The sequence below is a fragment of the Oncorhynchus masou genome, chromosome 9 (assembly GCF_036934945.1).
Source record: "Oncorhynchus masou masou isolate Uvic2021 chromosome 9, UVic_Omas_1.1, whole genome shotgun sequence".
Classification (NCBI taxonomy): Eukaryota; Metazoa; Chordata; class Actinopteri; order Salmoniformes; family Salmonidae; genus Oncorhynchus; species Oncorhynchus masou.
The window spans coordinates 7,948,792-7,965,979 of NC_088220.1; the positions used below are offsets into that span (position 1 = coordinate 7,948,792).

Sequence of the window (17,188 nt, forward strand, 5' to 3'; positions counted from 1 at the left end):
GCCATGCTTCAGTCTATTTATTTATAGCTACTATGCTGCATCAGTTAGGCTACAGGAGATCGTGGTTCTTGCTAATAGCATACCTGATCATCTGGACCATGCACAGGCTATATACATGGTCAAAATATGTCAATTAAACTTTAACAAAGAATTTTACCAATATATTATCGGAGTTATTTCTGGAGGTTAATTTAGTTTATTTTGGAGTTGAATTGAATGAGTAGTTCCAATTGAATCAGTACTATGTGGAGATTGGTATGTATCTTCTTCCCCCAGGGAACAACAGTGTGCCAGACTGCAGTACTAGGAGCAGATGTAATATTGCTCTTGACAAGTAGAGCATGCTACAACCTGCCTGTTCTCATGTGGTCCCAGAATCACAGAGTGGAGTCCAGACAACATCTCTGACCAGTCTATCACAGTGCCATCCGTTTTGTCACCAAAGCCCCATACACTACCCACCATTGAGACCTGTATGCTCTCGTTGGTTGGCCCTCGCTTCATACTCGTCGCCAAACCAACTGGCTACAGGTTTTCTACAAGTCTCTGCTAGGTAAAGCCCCACCTTATCTCAGCTCACTGGTCACCAGAGCAGCACCCACTCGTAGCACACGCTCCAGCAGGTATATTTCACTGGTCACCCCCAAAGCCAATTCCTCCTTTGGTCGTCTTTCCTTACAGTTCTCTGCTGCCCATGACTGGAACAAATTGCAAACATTTCTGAAGCTGGAGACTCACATCTCCCTCACTAGCTTTAAGCACCAGCTGTCAGAGCATTTTATAGATCACTGCACCTGTACTTAGCCTATCTGTAAACCGCCCATCTATCTACCTACCTCATCCCCATACTGGTATTTATTTATTTTGCTCCTTTGCACCCCAGTATCTCTACCTGCACATTCATCTTCTGCCGATCTACCATTCCAGTGTTTAATTGCTATATTGTAATTACTTCGCCACCATGGCCTATTTATTTCCTTAACTTACCTCATTTGCACTCACTGTATATAGACTTTTTGTTTTCTTTTGTTCTACTGTATTATTGACTGTATGTTTTGTTTATTCCATGTGTAACTCTGTGACTGCTTTGCTTTATCTTGGCCAGGTCGCAATTGTAAATGAGAACTTGTTTTTAACTAGCCTACCTGGTTAAATAAAGGTGAAATAAACAATTTAAAAAGATCTTCATTCATAATAGTTAACATACAAATAGTGGCGGCTGGTGGGAGGAGCTATAAGGACGGGCTCATTGTAATGGCTGGAATGGAATTAATGGTACGTATCAAACATATGGAAACCACGTTTGATTCCGTTCCATTTTATTCCATTCCAGCCATTACAATGAGCCCATCCTTCTTATAGCTCCTCCCACCAGTCATCACTGAAATACATGGTTTAAATTGATTCAGCGCCATCGGCAAGATGTCATTGAGAAAACTGTCCGTTAACCCACTGTTCCTAGGCCGTCATTGTAAATAAGAATTTATTCTTAACTGACTTACCTCGTTAAAAATAGTTTTTTTATTTTTTTTTTACTGTTTACACTGTTGTCTCTTTTCAGCAGCTGGTATGGATCCATCATGGAGACGACACCTCTCGTCTTTTCCAGTAACCCTCCTGACCAGAACCAACACTACAGAACTAACATGACCCTCTTATCTGACATGGTGCACAATACAAGGTAGAGGATGCCATTTTGGACAGGCCCTAATGCTGTCTGTCTGTTGAAGTGCTCTCTCTCAGGTTGCTGACCATTCACAGCTGCAGACAGTCAATACCTCATTCCAATAGACTGATGCATTTTTGCACAACAACAACAACAAAACGTTCAGAACGTCCTCACTGAATAGAGTAACTATGCAACGTTTAATCTGATCAACAGATGACTGACATCTACAAAGTGGGGGGGGGGGTCTTGTTTTATTCTTTTGATTGGTCACAGTGTTTTGTCAACTGACCGTTGTATTCATTAGCTTGATTGTGCTATTTCATGTCAACTCCTTGTCACGTCAAATGTTTGGCTCGACAATGAGCAACAGAGTTGGCAAGAGGACAAACACTGACACTCAGGCTATATTCATTCCACTATTGAAAGTTTATTTTAAACTTTTCTGAAAGGACCAAAAGTTTTTTTTTAACAGGTATTGTTTCCTTACTTGCCTGCAAGCTAAAAGTAACGTCGGTGTGACCACTTCCATAAGTAATAGAGACGACCGTAGTTTCGTTTGTCATTTTCTGTGATAGTACATTGAAGTTAACTTATATAAAATCAGATATCACTTGTTGTTTTAGCGTTTATGGAACAAATACCCTCGTCATTCTCAACGGCATCCATTTTATACTGGAATTTTCTAGGGGCTTTATAGCTTAAACGGAATATACTGAGATCGGTGTAGTTAATCTTATAATTACAATGAACACATCGAATGTGAATTAAAATACTGAAGTGGGCCATTTCTTCTAGGTTGGTGCGCCTTTCCCCAGTTTAGGGCTGGATTCAATCCCATAAAAATAAAATCGCTGAAGATCCGCGTTAAAATGAAGGTTTGAGCCGTGACACGCAGCATCTACCGTGAAAGCAGTCTCTGCGACTGAGGGAACATTGCCTTTTGTCAAATCGCGCTACAAAGCGGATCGACAGTGCTACGTATTGACTGAATAGAGCCCCGACACTACCACTACAGTAAGTGTGAAAAAAAATGAAAGAAGGGAAACACAGATGCGATAGGTTTTCCCACCAGCGGAGTACAGTTCGTGTTGGTCTGTCTTGGACAGCAGAGATGACTATTCCTGATAGTGAACCCATCCATGTAGCACATACCGACAAAAGACAAGCATGCTGAGCTCTGATAACAGCAACGTTACATTTCAATGGTTTATTCTGCAGTATGTACAGGTCATCCCTAGTAAAACTTATTTTACAGTATGTACAGGTTAAATCAACCCAATTTCTTATTAAGTTATAATGCTCACGCCTGCAGCAAAATCTTGATATCCCAGAGAAAGCATTAAGTCGTCCATCACTCGGGACGCTGTGGCTGCAACCTATTGCCTAGGTAGTGCACTACTTGGACCAGACACCTATGCACTACATAGGGAATAGTTTACCATTACAGACAAAGCCAGATTGAAATTTAACATTGCTTCCTTTAGGTCAATGGGTCAGACCTCCCTGTAACACGGTCTGACAAGCTGGACAATAAGGAGGATCAATTTTATAGTCAAGGGGGAAAGAAGAAGAAGAAAGTAACCTTTCACAGTTGGAAGGACAAGTACCAGTGACCTGAGATTTAGAAACTGTTCACTTTGTCGTCACTGAACAAGAACTCAGGCCAGGTGTGTCTTTGAAGAAGTCTGGTCTCAGGACAGGTGTGTCTTTGAAGAAGCCTGGTCTCAGGACAGGTGTGTCTTTGAAGAAGCCTGGTCTCACGACAGGTGTGTCTTTGAAGAAGTCTGGTCTCAGGACAGGTGTGTCTTTGAAGAAGTCTGGTCTCAAGACAGGTGTGTCTTTGAAGAAGCCCGGTCTCAGGACAGGTGTGTCTTTGAAGAAGCCCGGTCTCAGGACAGGTGTGTCTTTGAAGAAGCCCGGTCTCAGGACAGGTGTGTCTTTGAAGAAGCCCGGTCTCAGGACAGGTGTGTCTTTGAAGAAGCCCGGTCTCAGGACAGGTGTGTCTTTAAAGAAGCCTGGTCTCAGGACAGGTGTGTCTTTAAAGAAGTCCGGTCTCAGGACAGGTGTGTCTTTGAAGAAGTCTGGTCTGTGTGTTGAATATGACTCCTCAGTATTGGGTAAACGGGAGGGGGGAGGGAGACAACCTGCACATGGATCATAAGATGTCGGGTAGTATTTTCTTTTTCTAATCTTACTTTTATGTGTTCCAACAAAAAGGTTGTGGAACAACAAGTTGGTCCTTCCTCCTCTCTCTCTTGGCTGTCTTGAGTTTAAACACAAAACACAGTCAGGAGGAGAAAGGAGAGAAATAAAATAGCTATAATTATTAATTGGTCATCAAATGTATTGATTGATAAGTCAGTTCCCAGAATGCACCAGTTGGCATGTTTTAGTGGTCAGGAGGAGGGGGTGTGGTCTCGAGTTTGCGGAGACGACGGCGCCTCAGCTCTGAAGGGTTGGGCTCTCCGTCTTCCCCGACTTCCTCTTCATCTCCTTCCTCTTCATCCCTCTGGTCTTCACTGTCGCCCAACGTGGTAGAGTCTGGCTGGGAGAAACCTGTGGCCCCATTCACAGCTTCAGGTTCAGCGGCTGGAGAGAAGAGACACAGGAGTGAAACTAAAGTGAGAAAATGTGTCTACAGTGTAAAACATATTTTTTTAAATGGCGCTTTAAAATTTCACTAACGGCTAGTCCGGATTCCTAACTGAATAATTCTGTTTCACAATATCTGTCAGTGAATGGGAAGACTTGCCTGACAGTCATTCTCCTGGGTTTCTGCACTAGTAGTGCCTTCGGTAAGTATTCAGACCACTTGACATTTTCCATTACATTTTTAATTTTTAAAAATAAATTAGCAACATTTTCTAAAAAAAAAACAGTTTTCGCTTTGTCATTATGGGGTATTGTGTGTAGAAAAGCGGTTTTTTTTTTCTCATCCATTTTAGAATAAGGCTGTAACGTAACAAAATGTGGGGGGGAATCAAGAATGCACTGCACCTGTACTGCTCTGAGAGTCATTCTCCTGGTTCTCCTGGGTTTCTGCACTAGTGGAGGGAGGAGATGATCCGCTGGCCTCTCCAGCCGCACTGCTGGTTTCTGACTGAGGAGGACTGAGGAGCAAAGGACTAGCATGATAATCATATGCCAAACAATAAGGTAAATGTTGACCCACTACAGAAAGATGTGGTTTTTCCCCCATATAAAAATGAAAACAAGGCATCATTACATGAGTGTGGCGACGGTAGTGAGGTATTGGTCGATGTTGAGCATGGCAGCGTCCAGCAGAGTGTGGATGTTGTGGAGACACTGCAGTCTGGCCTCCAGGCCTCTACGGCCCTCCTGCTCCAGCTCCCTCAGCTCAGCCTCTGACATGGTGGACAGGGCTGGGGGAGGAGGGGGCATGGATGACACTGGAACAGAGCACACAGCATGACAAGGTGATTCAAGATGCCCGCCTTACAGATTTGTGAACAGCCCCCCCCCCGGCAACTTGGTAAATAAGAATGTTGAAAATGGTGGCCAATCTACAGTATATCATGATGGAGGTTTAATTTATAAGTGAAGGAGTAAGAATGACTCTAGCTCTTACCAAACGGTGGAGGTGGTGGTGGCATAGTCAGCCACGGAGCTGAGGGGAATGGTGGGGGTGGGAAGGAGTGGAAGGGGAACCCAGGCATAGGGCCTCCTGGAGCAGGAGCAGCACCGACTGTACTGGCCCCAGTGGTGCCTGATTCACACAAAGAGAAATTATGACTTTCAATGTTCACAGAATGTTAGGATGGACACTTTAGGGCTGGTCTCCCAGACCCAGAGGAAGTCTAGTCCTGGACCAAAAAAGCATGCTCAATTGAGAATCTCTATTGAATGTGGCATTTTGTCATCTCGGTCCAGGAAACTACTTCTTCAATTGGTTAATAGCTAGCTATTATAATAGAATGTCAAAAGGCCAGTCCAAGTACCAGAGAGGAGAAACGACACTCACCAGCTCCCTGAGTCTGAGCTGCCTCTGTGGCCCCTGGGGTGCCAGCAGCACCAGCGGGGGGGGCCGCTCCAGGGAAGGGCCCCCAGAAAGGAAACAGCCCTGGGGGGAAGTGGGGCATCATTCCAGGGCCAACTAGAGGAGACAAGAGGGAGACGCATGTCAGTCAGCTGCTTGCTTGGGAGTCAACCCAGTTTATATCTAGTAACTTAATGAAACTATTACTAGGTTCCTATCAGATACACAGTAACTTCCTGAAACCATTACCAACTCTGTCAATCACCACATCCTCATCGGCAGACTCGACAGCCTTGGTTTCTCAAATGATTGCCTCGCATGGTTCACCAACTACTTCTCTGATAGAGTTCAGTGTGTCAAATCGGAGGGTCTGCTGTCCGGACCTCTGGCAGTCTCTATGGGGGTGCCACAGGGTTCAATTCTTGGACCGACGCTTCTCTGTATACATCAATGATGTTGCTCTTGCTGCTGGTGAGTCTCTGATCCACCTCTACGCAGACGACACCATTGTGTATACTTCTGGCCCTTCTTTGGACACTGTTAACAACCCTCCAGGCAAGCTTCAATGCCATACAACTCTCCTTCCGTGGCCTCCAATTGCTCTTAAATACAAGTAAAACTAAATGCATGCTCTTCAACCGATCGCTACCTGCACCTGCCCGCCTGTCCAACATCACTACTCTGGACGGCTGACTTAGAATACGTGGACAACTACAAATACTTAGGTGTCTGGTTAGACTGTAAACTCTCCTTCCAGACCCATATCAAACATCTCCAATCCAAAGTTAAATCTAGAATTGGCTTCCTTTTTCGCAACAAAGCATCCTTCACTCATGCTGCCAAACATACCCTTGTAAAACTGACCATCCTACCAATCCTCGACTTCGGCGATGTCATTTACAAAATAGCCTCCAATACCCTACTCAACAAATTGGATGCAGTCTATCACAGTGCAATCCTTTTTTTTCAACAAAGCCCCATATACTACCCACCATTGCGACCTGTACGCTCTCGTTGGCTGGCCCACGCTTCATACTCGCCGCCAAACCCACTGGCTCCATGTCATCTACAAGACCCTGCTAGGTAAAGTCCCCCCTTATCTCAGCTCGCTGGTCACCATAGCATCTCCCACCTGTAGCACACGCTCCAGCAGGTATATCTCTCTAGTCACCCCCAAAACCAATTCTTTCTTTGGCCGCCTCTCCTTCCAGTTCTCTGCTGCCAATGACTGGAACAAACTACAAAAATCTCTGAAACTGGAAACACTTATCTCCCTAACTAGCTTTAGGCACCAACTGTCAGACCAGCTCAAAGATTACTGCACCTGTACATAGTCCACCTATAATTTAGCCCAAACAACTACCTCTTTCCCTACTGTATTTAATAAAATTTATTTAGCTCCTTTGCACCCCATTATTTCTCTCTACTTTGCACATTCTTCCACTGCAAATCTACCATTCCAGTGTTTTACTTGCCATTTTGTATTTAGTTTGCCACCATGGCCTCTTTGCCTTTACCTCCCTTATCTCACCTCATTTGCTCACATCGTATATAGACTTGTTTATACTGTATGTTTGTTTTACTCCATGTGTAACTGTCGTTGTTTGTGTCGAACTGCTTTGCTTTATCTTGGCCAGGTCGCAATTGTAAATGAGAACTTGTTCTCAACTTGCCTACCTGGTTAAATAAAGGTGAAATAAAATAAAAAATAAATAAATTACTAGGTTAGTGTCAGATACACAGTAACTTCCTGAAACCATTACTAGGTTAGTATTAGATACTTTTGGCCATGTAGTGTATGTGAACGTCCCTTCAAATTTGTGGATTTGGCTATTTCAGCCTCACCCGTTGCTGATAGGTGTATAAAGTCGGGCATACAGCCATGCAATCTCCATAGACAAACATTGGAAGTAAAATGGCCTTACTGGAGAGCTCAGTTACTTTCAACGTGGCACCGTCATAAGATGCCATCTTTCCAACAAGTCAGTTCGTCAAATTTCTGCCCTGCTAGAGATGCCCAGGTCAACTGTAAGTATTGTTATTGTGAAGTGGAAACGTCTAGGAGCAACAACGGCTCAGCTGCAAAGTGGTAGGTTACACAAGCTCACAGAACAGGACCGCAGAGTGCTTAAACACATAACAATGGTCTGTTCTCGGTTGCAACTCTCACTACAGAGATCCAAACTGTCTCTGGAAGCAACGTCAGTACAATAACTGTTCATCTGGAGCTTCATGAAATGGGTTTCCATGGCCGAGCAGTCGTACACAAGCCTAAGATCACCATGCTCAATGTCAAGCGTTGGCTGGAGTGGTGTAAAGCTCGCCGCCATTGGACTCTGGAGCAGTGGAAACGCGTTCTCTGGAGTGATGAATCACGCTTCATCTGGCAGTCCAACATCAAATCTGGGTTTGGTGGATGCCAGGAGAACGCTACCTGCCCCAATGCATAGTGCCAACTGTAATGTTTGGTGGAGGAGGAATAATGGTCTGAGGCTGTTTTTTATGGTTCTGGCTTTGCCCCTAAGTTCCAGTGAAGGGAAATATTAACGCTACAGCATACAATGACATTCTAGACGATTCTGTGCTTACAACTTTGTGGCAACAGTTTGGGGAAGGCCCTTTCCTGTTTCAGCATGACAATGCCCCCGTGCACAAAGAAGCAAGGTCCATACAGAATTTTTGTCGAGCTTGGTGTGGAAGAACTTGACTGGCCTGCACAGAGCCCTGACCTCAACCCCATCTAAAACCTTTGGGATGAATTGGAAAGCTGACTGCGAGCCAGGCCTAATCCCCCAACATCAGTGCCCGACCTCACTAATGCTCTTGTGGCTGAATGGAAGCAAGTCCCCACAGCAATGTTCCAACATCTAGTGGAAAGCCTTCCCAGAAGAGTGGAGGCTGTTTATAGCAGCAAAATGGTCCAACTCCATATTAATGCCCATGATTTTGGAATGAGATGTTCGACAAGCAGTTTTGTATGTGGTGTATCTAGAAACTTCATCAAACCATTACTAGGTTCCTATCACATATCTAGTAATATCATCAAACCATTACTCGGTTCATATCACATATCTAGTAACTACCTGAAACGAGGGACCTTGTTTGCTATATATTAAACGATACTAATTGGCTGAAATTAAAATATACCGGTTTCATTTGAGGACAAAAATGTTGACAGCTGTGTCATTCAGGTTGCAAAATAAATGGGAAGAGATTTGCGATGTACCGATTCCATGGCACATGAACTGGTACACACAAAAAAAAACCTACACTTGATTCAACACTGAGTTATTCCCAGTTAAACTATTATATAAACATTTCAACATGCACTTCAAGTTAATCTTACAAATAGCAGGGTCGGGCGATCTGGAAAGTCAGTCAATAAATGACATAATACTCGTAGGAAAGGTTTTCATCTTTAGCTCACAATCTGTGGATACTATATGATTAGGAAGGTACATTTGATGTAAATTATGTAAAACATCACAGCACAATTGAAAGATAAATGGCTGAGGGGTGGGATTAAAAGAGTCTGATAGGTGGGATGGCCTGGGATTAAAGGTGATATTGGGGGTGGAATGGGCTGAGAGGCTGAGGGGTGGGGCTGAGGGGATTGGGGAATGGGCTGAGAGGTGATGGGATTAAAGAGCTGAGGTCTTTTTGAGAGGTGGGATTTTTTTATTTATATTTTTATTTTACCTTTATTTAACTTGGCAAGTCAGTTAAGAACAAATTCTTATTTTCAATGACTGCCTAGGAACAGGTTAACTGCCTGTTCAGGGGCAGAACGACAGATTTTTACCTTGTCAGCTCTGGGATTTGAACTTGCAACTTTCCGGCTACTAGTCCAACGCTCTAACCACTAGGCTACCCTGCCGAGGTCTATTGGTGATAGGTGGGATGGGCTGAGAGAGGCTGAGAGGTGGTATTAAAGAGCTGAGGTCTATACGTGATAGGTGGGATGTTGATGTTTGGTAATGTATTATTGTTATGTGACTGCTTTATATAACAGTATCATAGCAGAAAAGCTGTCCCAAAAAAAGTGACTATTTTTCCTCCAAAGAGGGGTTAATAAATTACACTAAAATAAATGTTTTTTTTTTTTAAATCAAAGAATGAAACTACATTTGCCGTTGTTCTGTGTGGTGCTACCCACCGTTCCCAGGTGGACCAGGGACAGGGGCGTTGACAGGTGCTGCCGGGGCAGGAGGCTGGGCAGGCGCTGGGGCGGGAGGCTGGTTGGGGTTAGAGGCCCGGAGGACATCCATACGACATGTAGGACACGTCTGCTGTCTCTGGAACCAGGAGCGAAGGCAACTGGGACACAAAATGAAGGAAACGGTTAGTTAGCTACACAGAGTCTCTGGAACCAGGAGCCAAGGCAACTGGGACACAAAATGAAGTAAACGGTTAGTTAGCTACACAGAGTCTCTGGAACCAGGAGCGAAGGCAACTGGGACACAAAATGAAGGAAACGGTTAGTTAGCTACACAGAGTCTCTGGAACCAGGAGCCAAGGCAACTGGGATACAAAATGAAGGAAACGGTTAGTTAGCTACACAGAGTCTCTGGAACCAGGAGCCAAGGCAACTGGGATACAAAATGAAGGAAACGGTTAGTTAGCTACACAGAGTCTCTGGAACCAGGAGCAGAACACCAACTGGGACACAAAAAATGATGGGACAGAAATGGTGAGTTAGCTACAGAGTTCTGGAACCATTTAACCAAGGCAACTGGGACACAAAATGAAGGAAAGTGGGTTAACTGCCTGTTAGCTACACAGAGTACCTCTGGAACCAGGAGCCAAGGCAACTGGGACACAAAATGAAGGAAACGGTTAGTTAGCTACACAGAGTCTCTGGAACCAGGAGCGAAGGCAACTGGGACACAAAATGAAGGAAACGGTTAGTTAGCTACACAGAGTCTCTGGAACCAGGAGCCAAGGCAACTGGGACACAAAATGAAGGAAACGGTTAGTTAGCTACACAGAGTTGGTGATATAAAAAGCAGAACACCAACAGGACCAGCAAAAACACTAATGGGACAGAAATGGTGATGAAATGTATTCATATTTTTAATTTTACCTTTATTTAACCAGGCAAGTCAGTTAAGAACAAATTCTTATTTTCAATATACAGACAAATGTAAAATAGGTTAACTGCCTGTTCAGGGGCAAACGTACAGATTTATACCTTGTCAGCTCGGGGATTTGAACTTGCAACCTTCCGGTTACTAGTCCAACGCTCTAACCACTAGGCTACCCTGCCGCCCCATATGACTAGACAAATGTTTAAAAAAAAAAATAAATATATATATATATATATATTCTACTTTCTGATACCATTCTGTCTAAAACAGGAATAGTATAGTATGTATGTATGTATATTTTTTTAACATTTGTCTAGTCTGTCTAGAACAGGAATAGTATAGTAGTATCCATAAAATACCTTGCGTGGAAGATATGGTTGCAGGGAAGTTTCTTGGCTCCAGCCACCATCTCTTCACGACAGATGATACACACATTGTCTGAAGCCAGCAGATCTTCAGGAGTGGCATCTGGGTAACTGCAGAGATACACAGAGTTAATAGACCATGGGGACTAGTCCATCAATGTTGATTTAAAAAATAATATTCATCCTAAGAAAATGATGAATATGGTAAGAGGAATGATTATTATTATTATTTTTTTCCATTGTGGAGACACAAAATAAAAAATAAAAAAGATGCATAGCACACTCACAGTGTATTCATGTTGCGGATAGCTCGCCGGGACATGATTGCATCGGTAACAGCTTTCTTGAACTGCCTAAAGAATAGAATCCAGACATTCAAGTGTTCTAATGGTTACACCTGCCTCTAACAACAACAAAACGATAAGAGAAGACAATCTGTTGGCCATATGGAGTCTTCAGGAGAGCCCTGCCTCTAATAACAACAAAACGATAAGAGAAGACAATCTGTTGGCCATATGGAGTCTTCAGGAGAGCCCTGCCTCTAATAACAACAAAACGATAAGAGAAGACAATCTGTTGGCCATATGGAGTCTTCAGGAGAGCCCTGGCTTCCAGGTCTAAGAATTTAGAATGGTATCTTTATTTTAGGGTTTAGAGCAGCTGTGTTGCTCACCTCATAGCCAGGTACATGGGCCGGATGGCGAATAGGGGGAAGGTGTGCACCTTTATCATGATGGTCATGAACGCCATGTACAGGAGGACCTTGATGAAACCTGGGGGGGGGGGGGGGAGGGGGGGGTTAATGTCTTAAGTATCCCACTTCAGTGTGTGTGTGAGATATATACACCCACACAAAAGTTTGGGGTCACTTGGCAAAAACATTTCTCAGGCTATTCCATGCAAGAAACCGCCAAGAAACTGGAGCTCTAGAATAGAGAGAGGAGTGGGAGGCTCCGGTGCACAACTGAGCAAGAGGACAAGTACATTAGAGTGTCTGTTTTGAGAAACAGACGCCTCACAAGTCCTCAACTGGAAGCTTCATTAAATAGTACCCGCAAAACACCAGTCTCAAAGTCAACAGTGAAGAGGCAAGTCAGATGCTTGTCTTCTAGGCAGAGTTGCAAAGAAAAAGCCATATCTCAGACTGTGTGTTCTTTTTATTAGCCAGTCTGACATATGGCCTTTTCTTTGCAACTCTGCCTAGAAGGCCAGCATCCCGGAATCGCCTCTTCACTGTTGACGTTGAGATGGGTGTTTTGCAGGTACTATTTAATGAAGCTGCCGTACAACGCTGTGTACTACTCCCTTCACAGAACAACGGAGTCAATCACCACCTTCCGGAGACACCTGAAACCCCACCTCTTCAAGAGGAATACCTAGGATTGGAAACAGTGCAAGACCTCAACTGGGATCTTCATCTCACAAGACCTCAACTTCTCACCCCCCCACATTAAATGATTTAGATGCACTAGTTTGTAAAGTTATTTGGCTGTTCCACTGGATGTCAGAAGGTGAATTCACCAATTTGTAAGTTTTAATGCTCTGGATACAGTTTTCAGCTGTCTAACATAATTAAATGATTTTAAATGATAATGCCTTTTAAATGATAAACGTAAACTGTTTCTAACCAGAATACAAGAGTGATGGTTGGGAGGCCCCGCCTATGTGATATTTCATAAACCATCCTTTTGAGCAAGAGGACAAGTACCTTAGTGTCTAGTTTGAGAAACAGATGCCTCACAAGACCTCAACTGGGATCTTCAGTTTCTTGGCAATTTCTCACATGGAATAGCCTTCATTTCTCAGAACAAGAATATAGTTTCAGAAGAAAGTTATTTGTTTCTTGGCCACTTTGAGCCTGTAGTCGAACCCACAAATGCTGATGCTCCAGATACTCAACTCGTCGAAAGGACAGTTTTAATGCTTCTTTAAGCAGCACAACAGTTTTCAGCTGTGCTAACATAATTGCAAAATGATTTTCTAATGATCAATTAGCCTTTTAAAATGATAAACCTGGATTAGTGCAGGTATCACAGCGTTCCATTTGTGAACATCAAGAGTGATGATTTGCTGATAATGGGCCTTTAGTGATACCAGGTATCATATGTAGATATTTCATAAACCATCCTTTTCCAGCTACAATAGTCATTTACAACATTAACAATGTCTACGCTGTATTTATGATCAATTTAATGTTATTTTAAATGGACACCCCAAAAAAATATTTTCTTTAAAAAACAAGGACATTTCTAAGTGACCATGTTCAATGAACATGCTTTTCATTTTCTGAAATGTGGCTTAATGTGGATAGAGTATATTTAGTGATACCAGGTATCATACCAGCGTAGAGTATATTTAGTGATACCAGGTATCATACCAGCGTAGAGTATATTTAGTGATACCAGGTATCATACCAGCATAGAGTATATTTAGTGATACCAGGTATCATACCAGCGTAGAGTATATTTAGTGATACCAGGTATCATACCAGCGTAGAGTATATTTAGTGATACCAGGTATCATACCAGCGTAGAGTATATTTAGTGATACCAGGTATCATACCAGCGTAGAGTATATTTAGTGATACCAGGTATCATACCAGCGTAGAGTATATTTAGTGATACCAGGTATCATACCAGTGTAGAGTATATTTAGTGATACCAGGTATCATACCAGTGTAGAATATATTTAGTGATACCAGGTATCATACCAGTGTAGAATATATTTAGTGATACCAGGTATCATACCAGTGTAGAATATATTTAGTGATACCAGGTATCATACCAGTGTAGAATATATTTAGTGATACCAGGTATCATACCAGTGTAGAATATATTTAGTGATACAGGTATCATACCAGTGAAGAGCTCAGTGTAGAGCATGTAGACTGCTTTGTTGTCCCAGGGGTTGTCACTCTGGAGGTCAACAGTGTGGAGGGTGTACTTGATGAAGGTGGTGAACACCATTGTCATCAGGATGGCATACTAAACAACAACAGTTATTATTTTGGAAAGAAGAGAAGTGCGCTGAATTATTACCAACTGCTTAGATTCATCAAGTCAACAAATATTACTTTTTTTTTTTTTTTTAAATGTGGCACGCATGTACCAATAAAGCATCACATATGACTGGAATTCAAAAATGGCAACATATAGTTTTACAAACCTCAAATCCAAAGACCAGCTGGACAGAGGCCCCTCGTGTGATGATACTGTGACAGGCATGGTTGACAAACAGGAAGTCCAGGACTCCCAGCAACAACATCAGAGCTAGGTGAGAGATGCAATGATTTAGATAAAATGACAGTCAGTGGGTTTCTGTCCATGCCTACCAGTCATTTTGACTAAACACACTAGTATAGGCCCTGAGGTTCTTGCCAAGATATGCCAGTTGTGTTATCAAGTTTCAAGGTCCATGTTTCAGTTTAAATGATGTGCATCCAGGACCAGGTGCAACAGTCTGATATATTTGCATATTAATTTAAGAAACACACTTGGTCCTAAAAAAACACCAGTTTCACATCTGTGAATAAATCAGTCACACTCCAATAAGTAGTAACAATTAGGTACTGATATACACACTATAGGGTCAATTAAAAGAATGGCATTTTATTTTACCTTTATTTTACTAGGCAAGTCAGTTAAGAACAAATTCTTATTTTCAATGACGGCCGAGGAACAGTGGGTTAACTGCCTGTTCAGGGGCAGAATGACAGATTTGTACCTTGTCAGCTCGGGGATTCGAACTTGCAACCTTTCAGTTACTAGTTCAACACTCTAACCACTAGGCTACCCTGCCGCCCAGGCATTACACATACTGTAAACCACTGAAGGGCCCATTACAAGGTATTTTAAATCACTGAGTGGGCCTTTAACACCTTGAAGAGATATTACTCACATAACACCCTGAAGTGGAAGACCCAGGATATATTAGGACTTCTCTCCATCTGAGTGAGAGGTGGGAAAATACCATCAGAACAGACAGACATGTGCTTTCCTTTCACATTCATTGCAACTTTATGGATGGTAAACATGTTTAAAGGGTAGGGTAAACTCAATGTCTTAACCATGTGAAATATCTATACAAATGTGTTTAACATGTAACAGCCTCTCACAAAGTCCACCCTGTCCTCAGCCAGCCAGTGGAAGCACTTGATGAAGAGCAGCAGGGTGAAGAGGCCTACGAAGCGGGGAGAGAAGTCATCCCTGAACACGGTAAAGGCCAGACACGTCTCTGTGACAGCATACCAGGATCGCTCTATCAGATGCTTAACGGAGAGGAAGGTGAATTTTAGTGATAACCTTTTAAAACACTGTCATACTGACCCAAACGTGTACTGGCTTTGACATTTTATTTTCAGATTTTCCTTTCTGGCACGAGTCTAGTGAATATGGTGAATGCGTAACCAAGACAACACAGCTTGGCTCAGCTGTGTGTTGAGTGTATAATGGTTGCAACACAGGCGTAAGCATTAACAGAATTACATAGAAGTCCAGTGGTAGTTCATTGAACAACACAGATCTAGAACCCTAGCAAAACAAACAGGAGGTAAACAAATACTGAAATAACATATCATTGGTCCATACCTCCATCTCTGCAGCTCTCAGCTGCCCAAAGAAGATTTTACGCATGAACTTTCCCAACAGGAACACCAACACAAACGCCTGGATGTACAACACCTGACACGAAGAGGAGAGGGAGGGAAAGCCACGTTACAGACCATACATCTGATAAACATGTCAATCAAACAGGGGAATGTAGAGAACTAGTGTGTACTCACTGCCATACTGGGGCTACTCTTGGTGAGGTAGACCACAGTGGGGTAGAACTGGTGTTTGAGAAAGTAGGCATGGGCAATCACAGCGCCAGTCAGAGCCAGACTGGTGGCAGTCACCAGCGCTGCACGCACCATGGTGCAGGCAATATCTACAGCGGTGTGGTAGAACGACAGGGCAACACAGTCAGGCAATCAGAACATAGAGTAGGCGAGGACCTTCACGTTTCATAATCCTGGTCGTTGGACAATCCAATGTGGAAATTGTCCAATTGTTTCCTTACAACTCGCTAGCTAACTAACAGCCAGTGAATATATACATGCATGTTGACAGCTGCCTAGGGGGCAAGTGTAAACAGAGAGCAATGATATAACTAGATTGACACTTGACATCAACAAAATTACATATTCACTCATTTTGATTTAGCTTTAATTTCGCTTAAACTAAATCCTGCATTGTTGAAATGCCAAGTATCTATCAAGCTGGGTAGACGTATCGGTTGGCAAGTAAATAAGACAGGCTAGTTTAACATACTAGTACCATATTCAACTCAGCCACATAAAGCTAATACTTAGCTAGTTAAGAGTGTAGTTGAAGGGTTGTGTAAACTAATCTGGCCTGGAAGGGACTGTTCTCTCTGCATACCCAGCTAGTTTAGCTAACGTTACCTAGCTGTACTACTGTCACTGAAGTACGAAACTAATTTGGACAACTAGCTAGCTACCTTGCTGACGTTAGCTACTCACGGTTTCCGATGGCGTTTTAGCCAAGAAATGAACTTGCGGAGTTTTGTTCCAAACGCCTTGATTGAGGGCGTTCACTAGGATAACAAATATATATATATATCGACTTAAACTATATCACGACCAATTCAGTTCCCATTCTTCAGAACATTTCTGCTGTCTAGTTTACTAACATATATATATATATACACCCCAGGTGCCAATAGACGCCTGAGTCTCTCGGATACGTGTTTCTTCGGCTTGCTCTTCCGAGTTGCCACGTCACTTCCGGGGAAATCCAAATTAGGTAAATCCAGCCATTCAAGGGGATGATGAAACGGAGAAAAACACAAATCTGTTGGAATAGCAAGTTAACTGGCGTAATATTACAATATAAATTGTGACACTCAACCTGAAGAATTTCTGTCAGTGTTGTAGCTAATAGCTAGTTAACTAACGGTCCTCAATGGGAGTGCATGGGTTTTCACACCGGCGTACCCCGGTGGCGTTTTAGCATTGGATTTGTGTACCCTGGTGACCGTTAATAGACCATCTTTTAGTAGACATGCGGTA

General features: G+C 42.9%; 1 protein-coding gene across 2 annotated transcripts; it reads right to left on the bottom strand.

Moving 5' to 3' along the window:
• Positions 1-1,904: 1,904 nt before the first annotated feature.
• On the bottom strand, positions 1,905-16,904 carry LOC135545466 (E3 ubiquitin-protein ligase synoviolin-like). 2 transcript variants are annotated; one of them, XM_064973096.1, is made up of 16 exons: positions 16,828-16,904; positions 15,899-16,044; positions 15,705-15,797; positions 15,233-15,385; positions 15,016-15,064; positions 14,284-14,387; positions 13,976-14,102; positions 11,792-11,891; positions 11,406-11,471; positions 11,113-11,229; positions 9,823-9,983; positions 5,652-5,783; positions 5,259-5,396; positions 4,896-5,079; positions 4,667-4,779; positions 1,905-4,258 (listed from the first exon to the last, which is right to left on the bottom strand). In XM_064973096.1, exons 2-16 carry the CDS (start codon positions 16,028-16,030, stop codon positions 4,059-4,061), a joined length of 1,869 nt encoding a protein of 622 aa, XP_064829168.1. In that variant the 5' UTR covers positions 16,031-16,044; positions 16,828-16,904; the 3' UTR covers positions 1,905-4,058. The 2 variants fall into 2 exon arrangements, with proteins under 2 accessions (XP_064829168.1, XP_064829167.1); XM_064973095.1 differs by having other exon boundaries at positions 16,640-16,883.
• Positions 16,905-17,188: the final 284 nt, after the last annotated feature.